Source organism: Herpailurus yagouaroundi, unplaced genomic scaffold, assembly GCF_014898765.1.
Source record: "Herpailurus yagouaroundi ecotype Mexico unplaced genomic scaffold, PumYag 28, whole genome shotgun sequence".
Taxonomy (NCBI): domain Eukaryota; kingdom Metazoa; phylum Chordata; class Mammalia; order Carnivora; family Felidae; genus Herpailurus; species Herpailurus yagouaroundi.
In genome coordinates, this window is record NW_024412376.1 from 102,825,431 (window position 1) to 102,848,562 (window position 23,132).

Genomic DNA, 23,132 nt, shown 5'->3' on the forward strand with positions numbered 1-23,132 from the left:
TTCATGTAGTTGTAGTTAGCAGAATGGAGGAAGTATGTAGCGATTACTCAGGGATGACAAGAAACTTCTGCCTCGAGACCTTATAGGGGACATTATGTGTTATGATAGCAGTGCCCTTGACTACCGCTTCACAACAAATACCAAAGTAGTTTTGGTATCTCTCTTCCTGTAGTTGAAGACCTAAAGTTAAAACCAAACTTGGTGAGGATGATCTAAGATGCTGTGGGATTTGAGGTTTGTAATGTGTAAATATTTTTTTGTTTTCATCATTCCTCACTTGCCTTTTTTTTTTTTAAGAGTCTTCTTCAAGTCTTAGTGTAGATGAATGAGTCCTGTTTTTAACCTTCAACATCATTTGCTTTCCCCTAAATTAGCTGTTTACGAATAGACAAATTTAGAACTTCTTTTTAGTGACTTGGGATTTTTTGAAGCCCTGAGATCTGCCCTGCCTTGTTTTAGCTTTCCTTCCCCCTAAAGTGATACTTGTTGAGGCAGTAGAGGCTGACAGACTGTGTGGTTACACTGGAAGGAGATAAGACCAGGGCTCATGTGTGTTGATGTTGACTGTGGGCAAGAAACGCTTTTCCTCTAGGGACAGTGCGGCTGCAAAAGGAATGATGGAATTCAGTGCTATGTAGAATGTTATGGTATCATGTGTGGGTATGGATAGAAAAGCCAGGGCACTCTACTTCTAATGAAATGAGCTAGCTGAGACATCCCTTCCAAAAAAGCTGTGAATTCCACACTGGGCAAGTTCATTTAACTTAGAGTTGTCTGCTGCTGTTGTCTGGTGTCTGGTTCTTAGAAGTAATTAAAAGGTGAAGTGAATCTAAGCTGAATGGAGAGGGTGATTTTTACCTTGCAGAATCTGTGTAAACTTAAATTTCAGTTTTCTTTTTCATTTCCTTTTTGGTAGCAAACAATGCTTGAGGCCATGCTACCACTCATTTCTGGGAAGCATCAAATAGTTGGTTTTTGTCCGCATTGAGACAGCATCAGCTTCAAGTTGTTTCTGTAGACACTAAACATAAATATTTAGGTAAAACAAGCTTATAAATTATGTGATTTACTCCATCATCTGTGGAATTAGAAATCTTTTTCCTAGGACAGATTGAAACATTTATTGAACACTTACTTTGTAAAAGGCATTATAGGGGCCCCTGGGTGGCTCAGTCGGTTAAGCGGCCGACTTCGGCTCAGGTCATGATCTCACGGTCCGTGAGTTCGAGCCCCGCGTCGGGCTCTGTGCTGACAGCTCAGAGCCTGGAGCCTGTTTCGGATTCTGTGTCTCCCTGTCTCTGACCCTCCCCCATTCATGCTCTGTCTCTGTCTCAAAAACAAATAAACGTTAAAAAAAAATTAAAAAGGCATTATAATAAGCAGTAAGTGCGGAGTAAGGGGGTACATTATAAATGATAGACACAGTGATAGCCCACTGTAAACCTGTATTCTAGTTGAGAAGTTAAAATGAGATTCAGTTAAATTAAATTAGTTACATTATTTCGAAGTAGAATGTTTTTGAGAGCCAAAGTATTCTTTAAAGTAAAAGTTGAACAAGGGTCTATTTGCGGTACCTTACAAGAAAGAGTGTGATTAAATTAAAGATAGGTTCAGAATAGGTTGATTTTATTTTATTTTATTAAAAAAATTTTTTTTAATGTTCATTTATTTTTGAGACAGAGAGACAGAGCATGAATGGGGGAAGGGCAGAGAGAGGGAGACACAGAATCCGAAACTGGCTCCAGGCTCTGAGCTGTCAGCACGGGGCTCGACGCGGGGCTCGATCTCACGGACCGCGAGATCATGACCTGAGCCGAAGTCGGCCGCTTAACGGACTGAGCCACCCAGGTGCCCCCAGAATAGGGTGATTTTAAACCAGGTATTAAGAGAGACAGAGATGGTAGGAAGAGATGACTGAATCAGGAAGGAAGAAGATTAAGATCAAACTTTGAAAGTTGTCTTGTGTTTTTGGAACATTTCTTGAGATGGAAAACTTGTCTGATAATAATTTTCATTGCCATATCAACATATAATCAAGAAGTTACTTTTAAAACATGATTGAAGCTCTGGTAAATCGTTCATTTATTTCAAGTATTTGACATACAACATTGCTGCATAAGTTTTTTTTTTTTTTTACTATTTCTGACATATTTTAATAGTGTATTACACACACACACACACACACACACGTATGTATGACTCCAGTAGTTCCTTGATGTTCAGATAATTCACTTTTTATAATTAATTTTTCATCTATCATTCTTAGTAGTGCAGGTGCTCTTCATGTTTTATTTAAAGTATTACATTTCAGGGGCGCTTGGCTGGCTCCGTCGGTTAGGCATCTGACTTCAGCTCAGGTCATGATCTCATGGTCCGTGGTTTTGAGCCCCGTGTCGGGATCTGTGCTGACAGCTCAGAGCCTGGAGCCTGCTTTGGATTCTGTGTCTCCCTGTCTCTGTCCCTCCCCCCCATCTCTCTCTCTCTCTCTCTCTCTCTCAAAAACAAACATTAAAGAAAAAAAATTTAAAAAAAAGTATTATACTTCAGTTTATCATTGCAAGGCTCTTCTGTTTAGAAAGGTATTTTTCTTTGCTTCTTTTTAAAAACTAAAATTTCAAAAACAATATGTTAAGATCTCTCTTCTGGTCTTTTAAACTTAAAATTTTTAAATGAAATTTTAAGTTTATCTCAGATTGTTTTTGTAAAGTTGTTATATTTATCTCACATGACTCTTACAATTTCTTTATTTTTCAAGGGGTCTTTGGAACCTGTATTTAAAAAACCCTGAAAAAGGAGTCTTCTCTTACTTAATACACATAAAATAGCTCTTAATAGTGTAGTCATACTTCATTTAGACATACCACATTGGAACACTAATTAGTCATGATGGAAAAGATTCTTCTACAGTTTTTCATCTTTTTCATTTATACTGCCTCTTGCAAGAATCCATTATCATCCATCCATCCATCCATCTACCCATCCACCCATCTACCCATTTATTCTTTCATTTGTTCATCAAATATGTATTACTACCTGCCGTATTCAAGACAATGAGCTGTCCAGTGTTCGGATGGGTGAGATGTTACAAAAATGACTAGATTCTGAGATATTTGACTCTGGAAACAAAAATGGAGAATGTTGATTTCTATAAGTTGAGGATTAAATAATGTGCCTTGGAAATTTGCAAATAACAAAGAAAATTTTCAACGTGTAGGGAAGTGGTTAAGTGCTTCAGAAAGGCTTTTTTCACTTCAGCTGACCTCCTCAGTCCTTGTTTATTTTGGATGAAGGAAAATGTTTTAACATTTAGTAAAAAATACAATAGAAGTTATCTGTTCTCAGTTCAAAAATGCCTAGAATATCCCTAGATTTTTCAAGATGTTTCACATCATCAGTACTTTTACTTTTTGTAGTTAAAATATAAATGCTATTAAATACTTAACTAAAATAGCGAAAAGTATGAGAAGTTATCTGTCCTCAAGGTCCATGTTCTTTCCTCTTACTGAAGAAACCTGAGTTGTAATACTGCCATGTTTTTTGATAAGTGCTTATTGTGATCTTTGCTCATTTTTCTTTTGTTTGATGTTATAATGCATTATTTTTCAGGGGCAAGATTAGTAAAGGCTTGGAGGATTTAAAACATGTTAGTCCAGTAGGAGAAACATACATCCACGAGGGACTAAAGCTAGTAAGTTCTTTTACATTTATAAGCATAGGGGAGAATGTTTTCTTATTCTGTAATACAATAAACTGTAACTCTCTAGTAAAACTCAAAGGCCCCATTACATGTTTATCTTTAAAAGTTTTTAAACATGCTTTTGTTATTCTAAGGATGAGACTGACTTACCATGGTGATAAGAAAACTTTGGATGGCATTTTGCTTTTTAAGGAATTTTTCATCTTCTGTGTGATTACATTCAGACTAGCCAATCAAAGCTTAAAATTTATCTCCTTTAAACCCAATAGTAACTACTCTATACTGTGAATATATGCACATTTCAAATAAAATAGTTAACCCAAAATACCCTGTTTTAAAAGTCAGTCTATAATATTTTGATTTTGTCAGACTCCTAAATTCAGCTTGATGGAGCATGCTGGTTAAAAGTTAAAATTCTTAGTTGGACAATTATTCTTCATTTTCAGGCAAATGAACAAATTCAGAAAGCAGGAGGCTTAAAAACCTCCAGTATCATAATTGCTCTGACAGATGGTAAGTTGGACGGTCTGGTGCCATCATATGCAGAGAGAGAGGTGAGTATTGAACTGAACCTGTTCTTTATGCCCCAGTGTATTTTGCTGTGTGTCTCTGTATGGATAGCCTGATATTTGGATAATTCACGTCTGTCTCTCTCCCTCTGTCTTTCTCTGTCTTTCTCTCTCTCCATAGGCAAAGATATCCAGGTCATTTGGCGCTAGAGTTTATTGTGTTGGTGTCCTGGACTTTGAACAAGCTCAAGTGAGTACAACAGATCTGCAAACTTTAATCTAAATTACATAATTGTCCTAAGGATAGCTTATCAAATTTTTTTCACTGATGACTTACTGTGATGCTAACCATTTGCCAAAGGTTTTCTATAAGGTGGCCATATGTCTTGAAAGCTGCATCAGTCATGTCTAGTTTTGATAGGTTTCATTACTGAAAACAAAACTCTAAATTTCGTGACTACTCATTTGATTTGAAGGAACTAATATTGTAGGATATACATTTGGATTAAAATAACATGAATGTTCTTTCTTGAACTCAACTGACAGGATTATTATGACAGTCTTATAGAGGTATTTTAGTTTGATTGAAAACTTGACTCTTAGGAGTGCAGGGATTTGGGAAAACAAAATTTTTTTAATTAAGTTTTGAGGGTTTATATATTAATTTTTTTTTTTCTGCTCACCAAGATGACTTTGCATTTAAACTTTTGGTTGAATGTGACATAGGACTCCTGTGTCTCATGGCATTTACAGCTAGCAGAGCTCTGCACTGCTTTGAGATTCAAACTTGGGGCCAATGTAAAGGGGCTGTGGCTGATTCATTTCATTGTGATACATTTAGAATGACACTGGTGCCGTCTCCTTCAATTCCTGACAGGCTACCCTGGTGAATTAATCTGTAGTGTAATTTTTCAGATGAACATAACTGAAACATAATGAAGTGTATAAAATCTTGTATGTCTCAACTACCCGTTAATTAAATGTTCCTCCTTTTACTAAAGCTGGAAAGAATCGCCGATTCCAAGGAACAAGTTTTCCCTGTCAAAGGCGGATTTCAAGCTCTTAAAGGAATAATTAATTCTGTGAGTATTTTTCTGGGAGTAAGAAAGGCTCATAATTTTAGATGCATTTTACAAATGTTGGCAGTAATCTTGATGTCCAGTTCAGGTAGTCATTGTGTTAAAAAGGAAGTTTGTTTGGTACTGTGAACACAGCATAATTCGGAAGATCTGAGATTTTGTTTGTGAGATTTGGTGTTGATTCTTAGACGTTGAACTCGGTGAGCCTGGGTTTGTGATTTCAAGTTTAAGATCTTAGACAGCCTGAGACCCTTATATCCTTTGAACGTGGAGTTCCTCACTGTCTTGATATCTGGTAAGTTTTATAGGATTTATGGAGGAAGTATAAAATAAAAATTTGGATTGGAATTTGTGTGATTTCTCCCTCCTCCAAATACGGTGTTTCGTGGCTGTCAGGCACCTTGCCCCAGCGGCCGAGTATTTGACTGCTGTTGTTGTTCTTTCCATTTTAATGATTAATAGTTTCACTGGAGCTCATAATATTTCTGTTTGGAATTCAGTTGCTCTGTCTCTGGTGATCGTTAGAATCGAGGCTACCCTAAAGAGTATGATGGGAAGTGGGATGATGAAATGTGAAGCAAAACTCCTAGGCTTTCACTGCTGAGGTTTATGTTTCATTTTACTGCCTTTTGCTAGAAGCACTAGGAACAGTTGCTATTAAGTATTTATGATATTTTGGTAAACACCATCCTAAAATGGAAGCGAGTAATATATAGTCTCTAAGCTAGAGCCTTTCCTTTAATCTTTAGGTATTTACTGAAGGGCGGTGGGGTGGGGGGGAAACAACTCAGTGTCTTTGGATGTTTCGTTCTGGCTTTTAAAATTTCTCTTTAAAGATCATTCATGTGTTTCACAACCAGAGTGAGATGGGTTGATTTTGTTTTTAAGTAGCATGCGAGTTTTTTTTGCCCCCCTCACTCATGGAACTTTCCAAAGAAAAAAATACGATTTGGTTCTATCACATATCGGTACTTCTAGTGGGCAGGCCGAATGTAAATACAGAACGGAACAGAGATTTTGTTATTTTAGGAGTTTAATTATGCTTAGTATTTAGAAAAAATTGCAATGTAAAAAACAGTAAATATTTTTATACTTGGATTCAAGGTAAATACTCTGCAACTGTGATTTGTTTTAAAATACAGAAACATGCATGGTCAATGCAAAAGGGAGGATAATTTGATCCTATAAATAAACAAACCAGCAGATTGTGTTTTAAATAGAATTTCATTGTGCTTGGGAATTTGCAGTTATTTTTATAATTATACTGGGAAGGAGAGAAGACCTCTCTGGATTATTTTATTTGGATTTTTTTTCTCTGTATAAAAAAGGTTCACTTCAAAAGACTAATTGGTTTTTTAAAACTCTTTGCTTATGGGCTATGACTGCATATTTCTCCTGTAGGAAATTGGGAAGTAGCTGACAACCAGAGAAGATACAGTTGTTGTTTTATTTGTTAAACTTCATTTATTTTATTTGTATTGGAGAAACTTTAGAATGGAATTTCTAACTGCAGTCTTTCTGGCCTGGAGTTCTTGATGGACTTTAGCTTGAGTAAGTTATGTGGAAAGAGTTAGCATGAAATTAGAAAGACTTGTGTTATTTTAGCTACAGATTGCAAACAAAGCCTCTTGAGTTTCATCTGGTGGAGGCCGATGGGTATAGTGTTCATTTTAATACAGTTCCACTTCAGCTATTTTGTCACTAAAGGAGGAGTAAATTCTCCTCAGGGAAGCCAACCTCTGGGGAAAGCCTGGCAGTAACATGGCAGAGTTGACAGGGGGACAAATGGAGTCATCACAACCAAAGTTAATCTCACTAATGGTTGAGATTTTTATCAACATGATGATAGTTTGGGATTTTTGCTTACTTTGCAGAAATTTAAGGCAATTCAAACACTTTATCTCTCTTCAAGGCAGAGATTGCCTCACCTCTGATAATATACAAAACTATAATTCTGCCTTAAATTTGAATTGCACTTTATACTGACCAAGTACCATGTTATCTTCAAAAAATTATATTTGGTATTTAAAACAAATATACTGTATCTATTTCAGGGTAAGCGCAGAGAGAAGAGATGATCTCTTTATTCTTTATGATTTACCAAACTAGTAGACAAAATTGTGCTGTGAAATGTATTTATGCAAAGCTAAGCAAATGTAAAAAGTTAGAAAATTTAACTCTTTCAGATGTCTGGTACTTTGATTTTTTTTTAATATTCATTTTTGAGAGGGAGAGAGAGAAAGAGACAGAGTATGAGTGGGGCTGGGGCAGAGAGAGAGGGAGACACAGAATCTGACCCAGGCTCCAGGCTCTGAGCTGCCAGCACAGAGCCCGGCAGGGGGCTTGAACTCCCAGACCACGAGATCATGATCTGAGCCAAAGCCGGATGCTTAACCAACTGAGCCACCCACGTGCCCCCACATGTCTGGTACTTTGAAGGCAAAATATTAGTTAAATTGAGAGATAATTTCTTTTTCCTGCGAGAAGTTCTTCAAATACATCTGGCTTTATTGCCAATGAATGAATTTTTTTGAAGTTAATCTTTAATTGAGAAAAAATGTCATGTGTTTTTCTTGCTTTCTCAATCCTCTCTCGCCTGCCCACCAAAATCCAGTGATCTAGATGGTCTGGTCCCTTATTGTATATCACGTTTTGTTAAGACATCGTTTGTCTAAAATCCACTTCTTAATCAGCAAGGATAGGTGTTTCATTTTGGAGCCTTCCTTCCTGTAGTTAAAAAAAAAGAAGCTCTGTAGCAGTACTGTCTTCTGTAACTTCAAAAGCAAGGGACTGAAAAAGGCCTTTGTTGTGAACATTTTGCATGTTAACAATGTAATACCTTCTCTAAGATTTACTTGATTCAGAAAATCATTTTAATGTTTTAATTTGGAATGGAATGAATCATTTCAAAATTTTTAGACTTTTAGGCAAACGTGATATGTGACATTTTTTGGAATATGGGTTTAATCTCCAATCTTAATTAGGGATATTAAGGTTTAAAATTCATTATTGTCTCAAGTAGATGCTGGTAAAACTTTCCTCTTGTTCACCTCTTTTCCCCCCCATTATCTAATTTATTCTTTCATTCATTCATTTATTGAGCTCGAACATGCTTACGGCACTGTTAAGCTCAGAAGAAGGGACATAAACTTAAATAAGACAAACTCTCTGTTTCTGAAGGAGTTTGAGGAATGACGACTTGGGGTTTGGAATATGGTTTTCCCCTTGCAGGAATTGCAAAATGCGCAGACAAGGAGGCGGGAAACTTCAGTGAGTCACTCTAGGTGATAAAAAGGAATCCTATCATGCAATTTGTGTTAAGATGCCAGTATGGCTAGAGTAAAGTTAACAGAAGGATGGGATAAGTTTGGATATGTTAAGTAATGGAAGACTTTGGGTGGTGGAATTTGAACTGTGCTCTGACAGTTGGAGTAAATTAGAAACAAGGAACACAGAACTTGAGAAAGAACCTGGGCTGAGTGGCTGAAGCACAGGAGGCAGTGTGTGGCCTGGCTTGGATTATGGAGGGATATGAAGGATATCAGTCTGGATCCAGATTCTGGAAACTCTTAAGTGTTTGAATGGGGAATTGGCACTTATTTCATAAGTAATTGGGGAATGATGGAGGAGCAGTTTGGGGATGGGATTGATATGATAGCTGAGAACGTTTAGGAAGAATATTCTTGCAGTAATGGATAGGATAATTTGGAATATGGAAAGGTGTGCTGAGATTGGGAATAGGAAGACCTGAGTATGAGTTCTGACTCTGCCACTGTCTAGCTATGTGGCCTGGTGTACTTCCTAAGTGTAATCTCTCTGATTTTTAAAATTCTCATCAAGTCAAATGGGGACAATTCTATTTCATTGGGTTGTTTTGTGAATAAAATGAGACAATGATTAAGAATGATCTAACTCAGAAGGGTTGGGTTTTAAACCATTTGGTAGGCAACTAGGAATGGCAGGAAGTTGGGACCGTATAGGATAGGTTATTGATCTTTCTGCAGGACAGTCCACTGAGAGAGATGGCCAGAATTCTAAATAATCAGTGTCTTAGAAGAGCATGACACTGATATGTGAGAGGATCAAATCTAGCAAGTGGGTCGTAAGCACAAGGATTTCTAGATGGTGTAGCTAACCAAAGTCAGATATTTGGCTGTGTCCTAGTTCTGAATCTTCAGGCCATGGAGCTAGGACCCAGCCAACAACTGGGAAAGGAGATTCAGTATTCCCATGACAAAAAAATTGTTTTTGGTAGAATGTCACGTAGAATTTCAGGACCCTGCATTCAGAAAAGAGTCACAGTTCTTGTCAGGGAACCTGTAGTGCTATTTAGTTGATTCAAAGTAGAAACCTAGTTGTTAAGGGGGGAAAACCATCTTCAGTGGACCATAGTTCCTTAGGGCTTATTTTAGGTACTGAGATTCTAGGTCTTTCCCAATAAAACTAGGTCAAGGACCACAAGGAAAACATGTAATAAACTCTCTGCCCTGGTCAGAATCATGTCAGGAACAGGGTGGGGCAGAACCTCCAGGGATAAAATTGTTTTCTCTTGCTGAGCCAGTCTCTAATGGGTCTGGAAAACATTAACTGCTGTTGTTATTGTGATGGCAGTGAAACTGGAAATAAAAAGGTACATTTGGGAAACCTTAAAAGTTAATAGAACCTGAGAGATGACTGGATAGAGGGTGAAAAAGACAGAGGGAAATTGAATATAACTTGGGCATTTTGCCCCCCATCTGGAAGCAGTGAGAGTGAAAGCTGTTTTTACAGAGGGGCACAGAGTGCTAGGGAACACGCTGGAATTGGACAGAGGGACAGAAGAGAAGTGGGGCTGGGTCTGGGAAGTCCCTGTGGGGAATGTCCCTTTGGGAAGTGGAGGTCCAGCAAAATGTTCAAGTCAGAAAACTTCGGAATTGAGTCATTGTTCCTCCTCTTGTGTTTTCTCCCCTCCCGTTGCCTACAAACACAGGACATAATTCTTCTGTTTTTCTCGTTAGATTATCTTTAATATGTTAGAATGTTAAACAATTATTTTGGGTTTCTTGGAAAGGTGATTACCAGGCTTTGATTTGAAAATGAATTTTGAACTAGTATTCGAACTAGTATAGGTCAGACTGACGTGTGAGTACCACATGGGTACTGGTTCAGTGTTTCATAATGCAGTGCTTTGGATGGTAGCATTCAAAATAAAATAACACCTCAGATTGGTGAATAATATGGAAAGAATAAAAATAAAAATTCTCTGTGGAAAACCCCCCTCTCTCCTTTTCTTTTCCCCTAAAAGCAAGGCCATGGGGTGTTATACTCTTTGCAATTATTTCAACAATTTTTTTTATAGAGTACCTCAGAATGTATTAAGCAGAAGAGATAAATCAGTTGTGAAACTGGTTTTATAAATAACCCTGATGCAAAAGAATTAAGAACACTATATCCTAGGTGATGGCAGCTAATGCCAGAGTCCCTAAGTACCTAACGGGGAAGTATGGGAACATAAATAGGAGGGAAATGATCACTTATACGTGTAGGACATTTAAATAAAACTGTAATAGGTTGTTTATAAAGGGGGAAAAAGTGCAATATACATTTCAAAAAATAGCTTCATTCATAGTACTGGAAATGTAAGCTTCATCTGACCTTTGCAGCCAAATTGTTTTTTCTCAGTAATGTCTATTGTTGTTGTTTTGGCAAGTTTCTAAGAAAGGTGTCTACATTATGTTTTAATGAGATGCGAAGATACTGCAAAATTGTTTTCTTTACAGGCAAATCATTTTCATAGAAGAGGTACCTAATGAACATTCTGATAAGACCTCGGTTTAAGTGATTTTAGCAGGTTCCGCTACGAATGTTGACTGCTTAGTTGTGAAAATCTCTATAAAATCATGGTTTGATGAAAAAAATCTAAAGTCTGAGCTAACTGTAAAGATATATCCACAGGAAAATCCCCAAACTGGTAGGATTACTCAAAATTGGAAACCAGTTTCTAGGGCTCTTTTTAACAAAAGATTGACTATAATACGAGGCTCACAATAAATCAGCTTCTTCTGGGCTTCTATTTATCCAAGAATCTTTAGTACTGAATATAGATGAAGTGTCTCATTATAACATCTTTCACATTAATGGTAGGAAGGTTGGGACTGTATTTCCTCCTAATCCTTTTTTTGTCTAGTGCCTAATATAGCACTGGGTAAATAGTTATTGGTTAATTTATATTTATCAATGAATGGAAAATAAAATCAGTGCTTTTTGAACATATTTTCATAGTTTTATAATATAGTTATGGTGTATTTAAAGATTAAAAAAATCAAATTTTTTCTTTGCCAGAGAATATTTTTTTTCAACGTTTATTTATTTTTGGGACAGAGAGAGACAGAGCATGAACAGGGGAGGGGCAGAGAGAGGGAGACATAGAATCGGAAACAGGCTCCAGGCTCTGAGCCATCAGCCCAGAGCCTGACGCGGGGCTCGAACTCACGGACCGCGAGATCGTGACCTGGCTGAAGTCGGACGCTTAACCGACTGCGCCACCCAGGCGCCCTGCCAGAGAATATTTTGAATTAACATGATTCCATATAACTTTTATTTCATCTTCTTATTTATATTCCATTGTATTATGACTTTGTTTACAAAAACCACATTCATACTAGCTTAAGAGGAAAAAAAAAGTTATTGGCTGATATAGCTGGGTAGTGCAGAGGGAGGAAATTACCTCAAGTACAATTGGATCCAGAGAATCGGTCTATGTTCTTAGGATCTCTCTTTGTAAAATTTACCCATGATTTTATTAGCCTCATACTTTTCTTGTTCAAATGAGTGTCCGATAAAGGTAATTGCCAAAGGTTTCAGGCTTCTATGGGCCTCAATTACCAAGCATATTGGAAAGAGAGAGCTATTGTTCTGGGGCATCAGTATACTCTGTCCCAGATAAGGACTCTGAGTGAGTCAGTTGAGTAAAGTGCTCATCCCTGTCAACATATTTGGGCCAGCCTGAGCATCATGCCTACCCCATGATAAGAGATTGACAGCAAGGCAGAGAAGGAGGAGGTATCATGATCCATAGCATCACTCAGACCACATGGACTGGAGAACACTTTCTCATTAGAAAGGAAACACTGTTCATAGACATGTTAAGGGTGAAAAAGTGTTCTGGGTAGGGAAAAAAAAATCAATAGCTATTATAGTCCACCATATTCAAATACATTTAAATATTTTTGACATCTATTCTTCTATTCTATTCTATTCTATTCTATTTAAGACAGAGAGAGTGCAGGTGGGGGAGAGGGACAGAGAGGAAGAGAGAGAGAATATTAAGCAGGCTCTGTGCTCAGCATGAAGTCCGACACAGGGTTTGATCTCATGACCCTGAGATGATGGATGACCTGAGCCAGGATCACAAGTGGAATGCTAAACTGGCTGAGTCACCCAGGCATCTCTGACGTATATTCTAATTAGACACTTCATTCCTTCCGGATGTTAATTAACTAAAAAATACAAATAGAAAATTTGTTTTAAGTTATTCATTTTATGTACTGAAATTTTATAATCTTATCTTGATGTCTATAGTCCAATGCTCTGTTTGCATTTGCATGATAATTTTACTTGATAACAATATTATTCTTTTTCTTTATGTGGTTGGGACTATAGTTTAAGAAAATCAAACCTACTTTGAATAAATACAGCTTTGTGATATTTTGTGAGAAAACTAAACTAGCCATAGCATTACATAGCCAAACTCAAGTGCCAGAAGGTTGTTTTTTAACATCAATCTGTTGGGCTACAAAAGATGACCTTTGGAGGCTTACCTTTTCTTGAAAACAAATTCAATCGAGTAGAAGGACATTGAAAAGGAGGCTATAGTGATTAAGATTTATGAATTAAATGTACCACCAATATGGATTATAATAGATATATGCATGATTTCTGAGTTATATCTTATTTTTACCCAAATATAATAATTCTCAATTTATTTGGAAGCATTTTTTTTAAAACTAACTATGTTTAACACACGTTTATGGTGTTGGGTTACAAGGATAGGTATGGTACCATTGACTTTTCTGAGTTGACTGCTTTGAGGCATGTTTGTTTGAATGTAAAACTAAATAGAAGAGTTGATAAGGCTTTTTTTTTTTTTTTTTTTTTTTTTTTTACTATTCTTGTTACATAGGGAAATATTTTATTTGCCACTATGGATTTTAAAAAATCAGATAGGACAAATATTGACTTAGAATGACAGATGGATTTCATGTTTTAGTTAAGAAAACAAGAGAGTGGGCAAATAGGACTAATATGAAATAATATATGCATCAGAGTGAAAAACTTGCTGGAACTCAATTTCTTTAGATTCTGAAACAAATAGTTCATTTGTTATAACTTTATCCATAACTTCAGTGTGCTTTTTATGGAAATTCTTCATCCTTTAAGAAAGCACTAAATGATTATCCTGAGTTTGTGTTGACTAAAAAAAAAAAAAAAAAAAGATAAGCTTTTGTTTCAAATCGCAACCATTTTTGGCAGATTTCTATGTTGTAGCAAGAAAGGAAGACTTGCTAATATGAATCGTTTTTGAAAATTGTAGTTGTGAGATGCGGAGGACCTAAATGTCATTTGGGGTTTTTGTTTCACAATTTGTGATATGGGCATTATAGTCACCAACAGTATAATCAGAACGACTCATCTGTTATGTTTGGAGCTGAGAAGAGTAAAAGGCAATGATTATAACTCACATTCTTCCTTAGATTTCTTAGAGTAAAAGTTTGTTTAAAAATTTGTCACTTGTGCTTATACAACTCGCTTACTTGGAAGGAAGAGAGAATCCATTTTTAGCAATGGGCCAGTGCAGAATGAGCTGTATTGAGCAACTGGTATTTTGAAGCTTCAAGCACTTTTTAGAAATGAACTCAACCAAAACATGTGATTACAAATTACTTTTTTTTTAAGATTTTATTATTTTTTTTTAAGTTTACTTATTTATTTTGAGAGAGAAAGAGTGAAGTGTGTGAGCAGGGGAGGGGCAGAGAGGGAGAGAGAGAATCCCAAGCTGACTCTGCCCTGTCAGCCCTGAGCCTGAGGCAGGACTGGAACCCACAAACTGTGAAAGTGTGACCTGAGCCAAAATCAAGATTTGGACGCTTAACCGACTGAGCCACCCAGGCGCCCCAAGATTTTATTATTATTTTTTTAAAGTTCATTTATTTGTTTTGAGAGAGAGCAAGAACAAGCAGGGCAGGAGCAGGGAGAGAAGGGGACAGAAGATCTGAAGCAGGCTTTGCACTGACAGCAGAGAGCCCTATGTGGGGCCCAAACTCATGAACCATGAGATCATGACTTCAGCCGAAGTCAGATGATTAACTGACTGGGCCACCTAGGCACCCAGCCACCCAGATTTTATTATTTTTAAGTAATCTCTACACCCAATGTGGGGCTCAAACCTGCAACCCTGAGATCAAGAGTCACATGCTCTCCTGACTGAGCTAGCCAGGTGCCCTATGATTACAAATTATAATTGTTTTTCATTGATGTATCACCTCGTAAAGAAAAATATATTTCTTAGGGATGTTTGGCAGCCAGAGAGAAAATAAAGATCATCTGAACACTGAAAGCTAAAAAGCAAACAAGAAAAGACTGTGAAAACATCCTTACAATTGTTTTAGCTGCTTATTTTATGCAAATATATGGTTAATTACTAAGGCTTCATTTTGTTGGGACCTTTGGAATAATGCCGTTTAGTGATTTTTCCTTATGAGATAGAAGCTTGGAATCCTTAAAACTACTCCCTGAGTAAGGAAAAAAAATGCTTGCTTTTTTAGACTTATTCTTATCCTTACAGATATTTTCTGACATGTTGTATGTCATGGAAATTCGCGGTTTCTATCTGTTAAAGATATACCTTGGATGCCTGTAAATTATCTATAATGTTCTAGTGTAGATGATGTTATATACCCAAAGTCAGTGTTAAAATTTATTGCTAGGATGAATATTTTTAATTTTTAATGACGTTTAAAAAATGTTATAGATGTTTGGGTAGCAGTTGAATTTAAGTGTAATGCAATATTCTATTTTTGGGGAAAAATCTCTAATATTTAGAATAGACCTTTAAAAATGAGATCACAAAGGAAACCATTCAGTGGGATTTATTTATTTATTTCTCTTTTCACATATCCTGTCTAGAATTAACCTTCTTTTCTTAAGAAAATAACGTATATTAGGGGCACCGGCTGGCTCTGTTGGTTGAGGCTGTCTCTTGGTTTTGGCTCAAGTCATAATCGCACAGTTCATGAGTTCAAGTCCTGTTCAGGCTCTGGGCTGGCAGCCGGGAGCCTTCTTGGGATTCTTTCTCCCTGTCTCTGTCCCTTTCCTTCTGCTCTTCCCCTGCTTGTACTCTCTCTCAAAATAAATAAATAAACATTAAAAAAAGAAGATATGTATATTAAATTCATGTTTCTTTTCGCGTTGTTTTATTGTTCCTTATTTTTTTTCCATTTGGTTTGCTGCTTTATGGGTGCGATTGATTACCAAAATTTGTACTATGCAAATAAGCTTTCTCTTCATGTGTGTGACTGAAGATGTGATTGGATTAATTCAAGTAGCACCTAATTAAGCTCTGTATTTTTTTGTATGCTTAACTGTTCAGTGTTACACACTTCATTTATTTGTCTTATAGTCAAAATGCTTATGATTTTTATTAGAAAGTTTTACAGGTACTCTTTCAATTAATTCAATAAACATTAATTGAGCAGCTGCTATTTTTAATATATTGTGCTATCTGCTTTTTATATTAGATTGGTTTTGAATATATGGCATTATCATTCATTAGAGAAATGTTTACCTAGTTTCTTCTGGAATGGGCTCTATTCTATTTTCCAATATTATAACCTTTCTATTGCCATTTAGAAATTGGAAAAAGTACAGATGTTAAAATCTATTTTGGTGTATCTTAGTTGTGGGAAATTTTTCTTTTTTTTAACTGAATGCTTGATTCTCAAATCATAAAACCTAGATATTTCAACATAAACTTGAGAGACATGGTATGTCCTAAGTCATACTTTGACTTCATTTCCCCATCTTAACTAATTTCTGCTAAATTTTATCTTGGGTATATCTCAACCAGGGTTCTCCACTAATTAATCCCATTTTATCGTAAAGGCCAGAAGAAAAAGGCCACAACTATATACATTGTATGCATTTTTTTCAGGCCATAATATGGCTTTCACTACTTCTTCCATGCCCCATATCTATAATTATAGCCTGTGTTCATGATGTAAATATGTTGAGGAATTTATAAGATCTCATTACATGGTTTAATATGCTTCCTAAAATATCTAAGAAAGAAGAGATAAAATATGATGCTGTCTGGTTATTTCTGTTGTAGATGGTTCCTCAATAATGCTGTCATTTTGCCTGATTATTATTCCATACATATAAAGAACTGATTGTAACTTTAAAGACAAACAAGATAAAAAATCGCTTTGCAACCAATGAGATTCTTGAAAGAGTTGTGTCTGACTTAGCAGTTGTCCTTACTTGTGCTCCCACAAATATTGCCGGTTCTGGCTTCAGGATACATCTCTGCCGCTTGTTACTTTATATGTAAATTTGGCCTACCGTGAAATCCTGCAACCGGACCGCATGACATTAGATGTAGATTCAATCCAAATTAATTTGGAACATGCCTGGAGTAGTCAGGGTGAAACACCATTCTGGTACTTCATTCAAGTAGCTCCGCAGAGAAGCGACAGCACAAAGGGATCTACTTTGATCTTCTGCCAAACATCTATAGTCTCAGAGAGGCCAGCAGGCACAAGGTCAGAGCTGACTCCTAAGGCTGCATCTGGTCTTACTGCTAACCAACAACCAACCCAGAGGGAGGCATAAATAACCTTATCTATTCTCTCCCCCTCCCTTGCCCAATAGAGAAATTCCATGAAATTAGTATTTACAGTGTACACGGAACTAATGAGAAATTTTGATTATCAGAATTGTGCAAATAGTGAATTAAAATTATATACAACCAGTTAGCAACAAAAAAATAATGACAGTTTGTAAGAGTGAATGCTATTGTTCCACTTGGAGTTTTACCCCAAACAACTTGGAAGAGGGGAAATATTTAGGTTTTGACTTTATTGTCATAATGCATGGCAGACTTTTTATCATACATTTAAAAGAAAGCATTCAAGACAAATACATTTAAAATTCTTTTTAATGTTTATTTTTGAGAGAGAGAGTGGGGGAAGAGGCAGAAAGAGGGAGACACAGAATCCAAAGCAGGCTCCAGGCTCTGAGCTGTCAGCACACAGCCTAACTCGGGGCTCACATCCACGAACCGTGAGATCATGACCTGAGCCGAAGTCGGACGCTTAACCGACTGAGCCACCCAGGCATCCCAAAACAAACACATTTTAAATAGGACAGAAAGTTTTGATAACGAGAAAGGACAGTGACTGTGATTATAGAGATTAAATATATAAAACCATCTTTAGGCATTTAATTCACAGTTTGGGACAACATGTTGGAATGTAGAATTTTTACACAAAGAACCAGAATTTAGAATTCTATGTATTTTAACTTCTTTTCTATTATAGATTTGCACTGGCTTATAAACGCAAGTCTTGCAGATGGCCTTGTGTATACCAATGGCTACTTTGCTTAGATCTCTCTCTCCTGGAAGTTCATACCTTCATCTCCTACCCAGCCTGGCCCTGTGGGTGCAACTGTAGGTTACAAAGTTTTCACAAATGTAGGAGAGAAAGATACCAAGAAAAAGAGTAACAGAGGAACAAGTCTCTGTCATGCAGACATATAAGCAGACCTCATTTTCTGATGTAGGCATCCCATTTTAGAGAACATTTTCCCTCATGCTGCTTGCATTTCTTGCTTTACTAAATGGTTGTGTTACCTGAATTTCCATATGTAGGGATTTTTATGGGTAAAAAATTTCTCTTCAAGGTATAACCCCATCTAGGTTGTTTGAAAGGCCATCATTTCATATATTTATGTATGTATTAGTGTGAATAAGTTCATGAAATGAGAACAGCCTCATTGAAATAGAATATTTTGGGCAGCAGAAAACCTGGACAGTGATGGCATTTAGAAAAGGGATATCTGTGTGTCTAGTAACCTAGGTGACACCATGAGTGAGGGAGGCACAAGGACTAACTTACTCTGTATCAAAAATTCTCCTAAAGCCAGTTCCACATCCAGAAAAAATGGAGAAAAATGAAAGAAAACAAAACAAAAAAAACCCCAAATGTCCTTCTGGCTCCAAATGTCCTTTCTGTTCCCAGGACTCAGGCAAGTTCTAGAAACACATGAAACTGAAATACCCTTCAATGCCATTGACATCATTACTTTTATGAAAAAAAAAAAATGTGTTCTACGATGGAGTAACAAATTAAGTTTTCTAAACACAGTTTGATTTTAGTTTTCCAAGTGCTTCTGGTGCCCTCAAACCAGAGTTAGGACCTTTTGTGGTTCTAGCATAGCCTCTCTTGTCTTTTTTTTTTTTTTTTTTTGATTTTTTTTTTTAAACGTTTATTTATTTTTGAGACAGAGAGAGACAGAGCATGAACAGGGGAGGGGCAGAGAGAGAGGGAAACACAGAATCTGAAACAGGCTCCAGGCTCTGAGCTGTCAGCACAGAGCCTGACGCGGGGCTCGAACTCACGGACGGCGAGATAGTGACCTGAGCCGAAGTCGGCCGCTTAACGACTGAGCCACCCAGGCGCCCCATCCTCTCTTGTCTTTTAAGTTCTGGATTATGCTGAGAAGTAAGAAGTACAAGTGTTCTATCTGAACAAAACACATTTGAGATAGAAAGCGATAATAAAATAAGACAATAGAAAGCAAAAATAAATCAAAAGAGAGAGGGCCCTAAGCATTTGCATATCCTATATATTACTAATTGATAGGATGATCTAAAGTTTTAATTTATTCAAAGTCAGTGGAATTCGAAATTTTAAATCTATAAAAACCCCATCAAATGTAGATGAGGGGTGGCTGGATGGCTCAGTTGGTCGAGTGTCTTACTCTTGATTTTGACTCAGGTCATGATCCTAAGGTCTTGGGATTGAGCCCCGTGTTGGGCTCCATGCTGAACATGGATCCTGCTTAAAATTCTCTCTCTGGCTCCCTCTGCTCCTCTCCTCCACTTGTGCTCTCTGTCTCTAAAATAAAAAAAATAAAAATAAATAAATTTAAAAAATGGGGGTGAAATCTTCATGGAATAGTTTTGAAGATAAAATATAACATAAATTTTACTTGTTTTTCATGTTAAGATAGCTTTGTTGAAGTATAATTGACAGATAACAGACTGCATATATTTAAAGTGTACCATTTGATAAATGTTAACAGATTTTTATGTAGAAAGTATCCATGGAAATACTACCACAATCAAGATCATGAACTTATCCACCAAAGTTTCCTCCCTCTTTGCCCTTCCATTTTTTTCCTGGAAGCCACTGGTCTGCTTTCTGTCACTATAGAATGTCCTTTGTCTGTATCCATCCAGAGTCTTGGAAATATCGGTATCTATTGACACTGACCAGTAATTAGATTTTTAATAATCTTTGGGCCTATATGCATACATAGTATACACTTGATAAATGTTTGTATTATTCCTGCCTTGTGTGTAAGGATTATCACTCCATTGATGTGATATTTCACTGCATATGAGCCAGACATTGAAACTTATGTGTGTTCATTATTACTGGAACATATATATTTTCTAAACCCTTGCTACTCAGTGTGGCCCACAGACCAGCAGTCTGTGGCATCATTTGGGAGGTTGTTAGATATGCAGAATCTTGGGACTCTTCTCAAGACCTACTGAACCAGAACCTGTATTTTAACAATATCCTAGGTGATTTGTACAATCATTCAGATTTGAGAAATACTGTTCTAAGACATCATTTAATATTTGCAAACTATCCGGATGTGCCATTATTTACTTGACATGGGGAGAACTTTGTAATTATATTAACTGAAAAAGCAAACAACAACTCCATATAGTAGGATTCAAATTTTGTTTTTCAAAGATGCAGCTTATAAAATGCATAGAAGTGCACAAAAACACAGGAAGGAAAGAGATAAAGACGGAGTGAGTGATATTGCTGAATAGAATTGTGATTTTTATTTGAAATGAGATAGATTTAGATCATTTTGATAGTGTAAAAAGAATCTGGGCAAAACAGACAGATAAATTGCACAGGTTTTGTAGATATTAGATTTTGTAATGATTAGACTGTCTCTCACAAGCCTGGAGGATAGCAGAGTGCTATCCTGATTACAATAGGCTTTAGAGTCAATCAAACCTGAGGAGATCTTGCTATGCTATTTAAAAACTACTTTCTTAGCAAAAAAAAAAAAAAAAAAAAATTAACAGTAAAGAAAATATCTCTCTAAGCCTCAGTTTTCTCATCAATCAAGTGGGGATAAAAATAGTATGTATTTGGGGTGCACCATGGGTGGCTCTTAATATCGGCTCAGGTCATGATCTAATGGTTTGAAAGATTGAGCCCTGCGTTGGGCTCTGTGCTGACAAGCACAGGGAGCCTGCTTAGGATTCCCTTTCTTCCTCTCTCTCTGCCCCTTCCCCTCTCTCTTTCTTGCACACATGCTCTCCCTCTCTCTCTCTCAAAATAAATAAATAAACAAGAAAATACTATGTATTCATAAGACTTGAGAGGATTAACTGAAGAGATTTAGATAAAGTGCTTAGCACACTTCCTGGAACATAATTAGTCCCCAATAAATGATAATTATTATTACCATTGTTCGGGATTCCTTTGAATTTTTTTTTTAAATATGAAATTTATTTTCAAATTGGTTTCCATACAACACCCAGTGCTCCTTCCAACAGGTGCCCTCCTCAGTGCCCATCACCCACATTCCCCTCCCTCCCTCCCCCCATCAACCCTCAGTTTGTTCTGTTTTTAAGAGTTTCTTATGTTTTGGCTCCCTCCCTCTCTAACCTCTTTTTTTCTTTTTTTCCTTCCCCTCCCCATGGTCTTTTGGTAAGTTTCTCAGGATCCACATAGAGTGAAAACACATGGTATCTGTCTTTCTCTATATGACTTATTTCACTTAGCATCACACTCTCCAGTTCCATCCACATTGCTACAAAAGGCCATATTTCGTTCTTTCTCATTGCCAAGTAGTATTCCATTGTTGATATAAACCACAGTTTCTTTATCCATTCATTAGTTGGTGGATATTTAGGCTCTTTCCATAATTTGGCTATTGTTGAAAGTGCGGCTATAAACATTGGGGTACAAGTGCCCCTATGCATCAGCACTCCTGTATCCCTTGGGTAAATTCCTAGCAGTGTTATTGCTGGGTCATAGGGTAGATCTATTTTTAATTTTTTGAGGAACCTCCACACTGTTTTCCAGAGTGGCTGCACCAGTTTGCATTCCCACCAGCAATGCAAGAGGGTTCCCATTTCTCCACATCCTCACCAGCACCTATAGTCTCCTGATTTGTTCATTTTAGCCACTCTGACTGGTGTGAGGTGGTATCTCAGTGTGGTTTTGATTTGTATTTCCCTGATGAGGAGTGACGTTGAGCATCTTTTCATGTGCCTGTTGGCCATCTGGATGTCTTCTTTAGAGAAGTGTCTATTCATGTTTTCTGCCCATTTCTTCACTGGATTATTTGTTTTTCAGGTATGGAGTTTGGTGAGTTCTTTATAGATTTTGGATGTTAGCCCTTTGTCTGATATGTCATTTGCAAATATCTTTTCCCATTCCGTCGGTTGCCTTTTAGTTTTGTTGATTGTTTCCTTTGCAGTGCAGAAGCTTTTTTATCTTCATGAGGTCCCAATAGTTCATTTTTGCTTTTAATTCCCTTGCCTTTGGAGATGCGTTAAGTAAGAAATCGCTGCGGCTGAGGTTAGAGAGGTCTTTTCCTGCTTTCTCCTCTAAGGTTTTGATGGTTTCCCGTCTCACATTCAGGTCCTTTATCCATTTTGAGTTTATTTTTGTGAATGGTGTGAAAAAGTGGTCTAGTTTCAATCTTCTGCATGTTGCTGTCCAGTTCTCCCAGCACCATTTGTTAAAGAGACTGTCTTTTTTCCATTGGATGTTCTTTCCTGCTTTGTCAAAGATGAGTTGGCCATAAGTTTGTGGGTCTAGTTCTGGGGTTTCTATTCTATTCCATTGGTCTATGTGTCTGTTTTTGTGCCAATACCATGCTGTCTTGATGATTACACCTTTGTGGTAGAGGTTAAAGTCTGGGATTGTGATGCCTCCCGCTTTGGTCTTCTTCAATATTACTTTGGCCATTCAGAGTCTTTTGTGGTTCCATACAAATTTTAGGATTGCTTGTTCTAGTTTCGAGAAGAATGCTGGTGCAATTTTGATTGGGATTGCATTGAATGTGTAGATAGCTTTGGGTGGTATTGACATTTTAACAATATTTATTCTTCTAATCCATTTGCACGGAATGTATCTTCTTCAGTTTCCTTCATAATCTTTTGAATTTTTGACTGCTGATATTTGTACTACATTTAGGAAGTTTGACTTTTAGTAAATTTCAGTCTTGTTACACATATTAATATTTGAGGACTTAAGAGTAGGGAGTAGGTAATAATGTACCTATTATTTTCATTTGTAAATATCCCTTAACACTAATACTACTTTTTGAGTGAACAGATGCTTGTGAGTGAACAGATGCTTCAGTAGTATACTTTTCTTCATGGTGACCATCAAGTTCTTTGCCAATTTATATATATATGTGTGTGTGTGTGTGTGTGTGTGTGTGTGTGTGTTATGTAATATATATTATATATAGATATATAATATAAATTATATATATATATACATATATAACATAAATTATATATATGTATATATACAT

The 23,132-nt window shown here is 36.7% G+C and overlaps 1 protein-coding gene across 1 annotated transcript in view; it reads left to right on the forward strand.

The window, feature by feature from the left end:
- Positions 1-23,132, forward strand: part of ANTXR2 (ANTXR cell adhesion molecule 2) — a 157,836-nt gene that overhangs the window by 16,845 nt on the left and 117,859 nt on the right. The window contains exons 4-7 of the mRNA XM_040480279.1: positions 3,607-3,688; positions 4,144-4,251; positions 4,388-4,456; positions 5,208-5,288. Coding sequence (XP_040336213.1) covers positions 3,607-3,688; positions 4,144-4,251; positions 4,388-4,456; positions 5,208-5,288 — 340 coding nt within the window. The remainder of the gene's footprint in view (positions 1-3,606; positions 3,689-4,143; positions 4,252-4,387; positions 4,457-5,207; positions 5,289-23,132) is intronic.